This window comes from Humulus lupulus, chromosome X, assembly GCF_963169125.1.
Source record: "Humulus lupulus chromosome X, drHumLupu1.1, whole genome shotgun sequence".
Classification (NCBI taxonomy): Eukaryota; Viridiplantae; Streptophyta; class Magnoliopsida; order Rosales; family Cannabaceae; genus Humulus; species Humulus lupulus.
The window spans coordinates 41,873,152-41,879,325 of record NC_084802.1 but is presented as its reverse complement, the minus strand read 5'-3'; the positions used below and the strand labels follow the sequence as shown (position 1 = coordinate 41,879,325).

General features: G+C 30.3%; 1 protein-coding gene across 2 annotated transcripts; it reads left to right on the top strand.

The window, feature by feature from the left end:
• The first annotated feature begins 342 nt into the window (after positions 1 to 342).
• LOC133803957 (F-box protein At3g08750-like) lies at positions 343 to 2,746 on the top strand. 2 transcript variants are annotated; one of them, XR_009878218.1, is made up of 3 exons: positions 343 to 728; positions 976 to 2,241; positions 2,429 to 2,746. XR_009878218.1 is itself a non-coding variant. In XM_062242100.1 (2 exons), exons 1-2 carry the CDS (start codon positions 443 to 445, stop codon positions 2,106 to 2,108), a joined length of 1,419 nt encoding a protein of 472 aa, XP_062098084.1. In that variant the 5' UTR covers positions 343 to 442; the 3' UTR covers positions 2,109 to 2,245. The 2 variants fall into 2 exon arrangements, 1 of the variants encoding a protein (XP_062098084.1); XM_062242100.1 differs by lacking the exon at positions 2,429 to 2,746 and having other exon boundaries at positions 976 to 2,245.
• The last annotated feature ends 3,428 nt before the right edge of the window (positions 2,747 to 6,174 follow it).

Genomic DNA, 6,174 nt, shown 5'->3' with positions numbered 1-6,174 from the left:
TACACACGCATGTACATGAAATGTTTGAGCCCTGGCTTCGGCATTGTAAACATTTTGAAAATTTGCAAGATACTCTAAATAACTACAATATATACCGAAAAAAAATAGGATTTCAAAAGTATTAAGGGTACACCCTTTAAATATATTATTTTAAGGGACTTCTTGGGTTCACCAAAAAATTGATATTACTATAAATTATTCATAATTTTTTAGGGTATATACAAAATTCCCCTATAATTAATTAATTAAAAAATTATCTGCAAAAAGTAATTGAAAATTACGGGAGGAAAAAAAATCCCAATAAAACCGCAAATAAAGGATATCTTTCACTCAAATTTACTGTACCTTACCTTTTCTATTTCAAATCTCAATGTTTAGGGCTTTTAGCGTTGTAGATTTGGGGCTACACTCCCTTACTCGGAGACATTAGAAGTTTCCATCAATGGGTGATTCGGACGAAAATCTTCTTGCTCTAACCCCGTTACCTGAAACCCTAGAATCGAATGAAAAGATCAACACCGATTCGGTGGATGCTACAGTAGCTGATATTCCGAAAGCCTTAAAGCCTCTTCCTCCGCCCCTGGTTACAGAGAACGGCCTCACTCACAGTGGTACGAGTACTGGTACTGATAGGGATTGCTCTGGTGGTGAAGAAGAGTCTCTTATTCTTGGGATTAGTAAATGTGATCAAACTCTGGAGGACAAGCGACTCTGTCTTAATAATCAAGGTACGTCTCTCTCTCTCTCTCTCTCGAACTAATTCTGCAAATTACCGTTCTATATTAATGTTAGTTTTATGTTTATGCATTCAATGAATGAAAACTTTTTTTTCTTTTTTCTTTAAGGATTGAATAGTAGTTGAATATAGACTACACTGGAGCTTAATTTAATTCAATTGTTGTTTTGTTTTAATGAAAACTGTATATTAGGTCTGAGTGTTGACGATATTGTAATTAGAGATTGAATTTGAAACAGGTGCAGCAGAAGAAATTAATAGATTTTGCCTGATTCCAGAATATGTTGTTGAGCAAATTTTGTTGAGTTTGGATGCTGACTCTTTAAGAGATTGTAAGCGCGTTTGTAAGCCCTGGTTTCATCTGATTAGTGACCCCTCATTCATAAACAAACACCTTGACCTTGTTTGTAATCGCAAAAATGCCAAGATGATCTCCTTTATTGGGTACGATATTATTTCAACAGTTACTGTTTGTGAGGGCAATGATGGTAACACCGTCGACAACGATGACTACTTTTGTTGTGTTATTGAACACGTGAATATTCTTCTGAAAGTAAAGAAATGTGAGAACTTACCTCGGTTTATAGGACTCTCCCATTGTAATGGCATCATTCACGTGTTTGATCGTAGCAAAAATACATCATCTATTTTGTATAACCCAACACTAAGAGAGTTCAAGTTACTTCGGGGACCCGCCTTTCCCTTGAAAAAGTTATTGGGATGTGGTTTTGGGTATGATACCAAATCTAATGTTTACAAGTATGTTAAGATTTTTTATAATAAAGATTGTGGGGACACCGTAGCCATGGTGCACACTCTAGGAACAAATTCTTCCTGTTGGAGAGTGATTAAGTTTGATGTAGTAGAAGATATGATAGACCACAATGTCGAGGGAATGTACTGTAAAGGTGCTTACTATTGGCTTTATCAAACAAGAAATGAGGGTGTGATTCTTTCTTTTGATATGTCTGCTGAGATATTTCGTAGAATACCAATTCCTTATTACGTAGTCCAGGAAAAATGTAAAAGAGAAAGTTTGATATTGGGAGAGTGGAACCAATCAGTTGCCCTTTTCTTTGCCACTGGACTCAACTGGGACTCTTGTTTTTACGAGTTGTGGGTGTTGGTTGATAGTGTTGATAAAGGTTTTGCTAGTGCCCATTGGATCAAGTGTCTCAAATTTGGGCCACTTCAACCGCCGTGTATGCCCTTGGAATTTTGGAAGGATGATGAGCTTTTTTTGTCGACTTATATGAATGGAGTTGTATCATACAATGTTTATTCTCAACAACTTAGGAAAGTTCATTTTCGTGGAAAGGTTACTGGCCTCCAATTTTCTACTCAGTGTTTGAAGACTCTAGTTTCAGTCTAGACAACAAAAATGTATTTATTTTTATATTAATTGTTTGTTACTATTATTATTTTGTGTTCGAGAATGCTGTATATAAAGAAGAGATGTATGCATACCTGGTTTCGTAGCATTCCTAATATAAGTTGGATTTGGGGTGAGTATCTATCCCAGAAAGTACCATCAAATATTTGTGGTGTTGGTTGATGATTTTTTCTTATGGTTGATTTCCCTGTTTTTTTTTTTTTTTTTTTTTTTCCCTTAGAGCATTCCTGATTATAACCAAGATTCAATCTCCAATCTTCTTCTTCTCAATGTCGAAAACTAATAGCTCTTTTGTCCAGTCAATTTCAGGATTCAACCAAGAGTACTACCTCCATTTCTAACTCTTCTTCCAGTCATGATGATTCACCAATTGTTTCCAATTTTACTGGTAAAGCCTCTCACTCTAACCCTACTCAATCTTGGATCATTGGCACAGATGCCACGCACCACGTGTAATGAATTCTCTCTATTCACTTATTTTCATACAACTACATCTCATTTGTCTGTAAGGTGGCGTTTTGGTAATGGTAGTAGGAATAGGAATTAAATGGTATTTTCATTCTTTTGTTTGGTAGACTTTGGAATCAGTTACTATATTTCATATAGAATTAATATTATTTTGACCAAATTGCCCTTACTCTCATATTGAATCATTTTCTTTATCAAATTACTTTTATTTTATTTTGTGATGTTACTTCTTATTATATACCAAAATATTATATTTTATTTGAATTTAGATTTTTTTTACTAAATTACCCCGTACACAAATTAAACAAATAAATAAAAATAAAATTTTAATGGGTAAATATTCATTTGATATTCTGTGTTTTCTCGAAATACACATTTGATAACCTATGTTTATAATAATGATCATTTCGTACCATTTATTCAATTTAGTGCTTGGCTGGAATGTGGTCAACTCATATTTCAAATATGACTACATTTTCCTTCTTAAGGATTTATTTGATTTTATTTTGTTTTTGTTATTTTAAAATGATTGAAAGATATTTTTTAAATTAATAAAATAATTTTTTTTTTATAAAATGAATCAATTAAATGTAAATTATCAAATAAAAAAATATAAACTAATTTTAATATAAAAATATTTAATAAAATCATTTTAAATAATTAAATAAACATAAGTATTAAAAAAACTAAAACTAATATTTTAAATTAATTAAAGTAAACTAAATCCCTAATAATTTTTTAAAGTTTTACTTAAATTATTTTTGTTTGAATTTATTTTAAATTTTGGCTTTTAAGTTTACTGTGTTGATTTTAATTTTTTGGTTTAAGTTTAAGGGATGGATTTAATTTTTTATTTTTGTTTATTTAAATTATTTCAAAGTTTTAATTATACGTTTTTTTTTTGTTTTATTAATTCAGAAAATATTTTTAAAATATTTTAAAATAATAAAAAGAAAAAGAAAATCAAATAAATCATTAAAAAAGAGGGGCAATATAGTCATATTTGAAATATGAGTTGGCCGAATTGCAGCAGATGGTACCAAATTAGTACGAATTGCAAACATGTGGTATTGAATGATCATTATTTTAAACATAGAGTACCAAGTGTGTATTTGAATGAAACACATAGTATTAAATGAGTATTTAAAAAATAATGTCATTATTACTTAAAACAATGTGAAATTGATTTTTTTATTAATATAAATATGTAAGTATAATTTTATTATATTTGATTATTAAATAAAATAATAAAATTACACCTTGTTGGTATAATAAAATAGCAAATAATTATTAATGTTAATTGTCCAGTTATAGTTTTTTTTTTCAATCTTAGAGATATTATATAAATATATATATTATAATATAATAATTGATATTATTTGTGTTGATTAAAACTCTTCCATGGCTATAGATATATACATATATAATAATGTAAACATGGAGATTGGTATATATGGTACAACAAAAATTGTGATAAAATGGAATGACTTTTCATGTGATTTAATTTAGTAAGGGAAATTTGACTTTTAATGCATATAAGGAGATTGTATTTAAAAAATACTCTATCACTATATGAGTCTCATTTTGGTCATACTATTTACCTTAGTACCCAAAATACCCATGTCATTTGTTCCGACTCTCTCTCTCTTCTCTCTCAGTCTCTCTATATTCCCTCTCACTCTAGGTCTTGAACAAAAAAAAAAAACTCTCAAAACCCACATTTGAATTTATTGCAACCCAACGAAATCGGAGAAGAGAAGCATTGTCGGAGAAGGTCTTTGGAACCAGCAGTTGAACATCGGACCGGAAGTACCCAGAGGCAACCAAACAACTCCGAAGTAGGCGAAACAAGTCCCAAGTACGCGAAGGTGAGGGTTTTCTTTTTAATATGCAATGCCTGGTTTGTTGTTGATGTTTTGTTCATAGGATAGATTGGGGATGAGAAATCTGGGTTTTTTTCAAAAAATTTGACCCACCTCGATAGACCTCGATAGAACTTAATAGTATATGTTAGGTCTGTTTTTGAATGTGCCTCGATTGACCTCGATAGACCTCGAAAGGACTCGATGCTATTAAACATATTCAGTTTTAGGGTGCCTCGATAGGCCTCGATAGAATGAGACATAAACTCTGATTTAGCATCTGCTTCGATAGACCTCGATGATATTAGACATATGATTGATTTAGCCCCTGCCTTGATAGGCATCGATGATAATAGACATATGACTGATTCTAGCATTTGCCTCAATAGGCCTCAATATGCCTCGATAGAATAAGACTTATGGTTGTTTTAGCACCAACCTCGATAGGCCTCGATCGGACTCGATATGCCTCGATAGAATTAGATATATTATGATTTTGCCTTGCCTCGATAGGCCTCGATGAAAAAAAATTGTATGATAAACTCATATGATATCCATAAAAATATCAGGCATAAATTGTTTTTTTTTTTTTTTTTTTAATTTTTTTAATTTTTTTCTTGTATTCATTAAATGAATAATAATATATAGTCTTTTAAAAATAAATTAATATCTTTTAAAAAATAAATAAATAATTAAATTTACACTAACTTTTTAAATAAGAAAAGTTAATTTTCTTAGGTAGATCATAAAAAAAATTGTGACTCAAAATATATATTTTAATTAAAAAACTACATCAACTACATCATTATTCATTTAAAAAGTACAGAAAAAATGAAAAATAATAAACAATAAAAAATTAATAGAAAAAAGTTAAAATAATTTTTTAATTCTGCAAAAATATATACACAATTTTTATAATTTTGTATGGATTATATAAATACATATTTAAAGTACTTTTTTGTTTTGTTATGTTTTTTTTTCTTTGAGAAAGGTTATTTATTATTATTTTTTTCATTTTTCTTTTATCCAAACAGAGTTTTATATATGTATATGGTATTGTACTTACCAGTCTATTTGCATGTGCATAACAATTCTTATAGTTCTTTTTTTTTTTTATCAAAAGTAGAAGGTGAGGGGGCTCTGGCTCACAGATTGCCTTGTGCTTAGTAGAGCAGTGCCGAAGTGTGTGGCAACCAAACTTTTATCTGGTCGAGTTTTGATAAAGTTCATTGTTTCAGAGCAAAAAACGAAAAATTGTTCAACCATGGCTTGTGCTAGCACCAAGTTAGTAATCTTGAAAAAATGGGGAGCCATAGGAGAAAACTTTGTCTGAACCTTGACTTTTTGGCTAGCACAAGGCATGGTTGAAATTTTTTTCGTTTTTTGCTCTGAAACAATAAACTTTATCAAAACTCGATCAAATAAAAGCTTGGCTACCACACACTTCGGTGTTGCTCTACTAAGCAACACAAGGCGAATGGTGAGCCAGAGCCCCCTCACCTTCTACTTTTGATAAAAAAAAAAGAACTATAAGAATTGTTATAAACATGCTGTTAGAAAAACTTACATGATCTTTATTTATTTTCATGTAGATCTAATATTAAACAAATTAATATGAGATAACCTAGAACATGTTTCTAAAATTGAATTCAAAGAGAAACAATGATAAAAATATTTAAAGTATACGCAGCGGAATGAATGAGTCATTTCTTCAG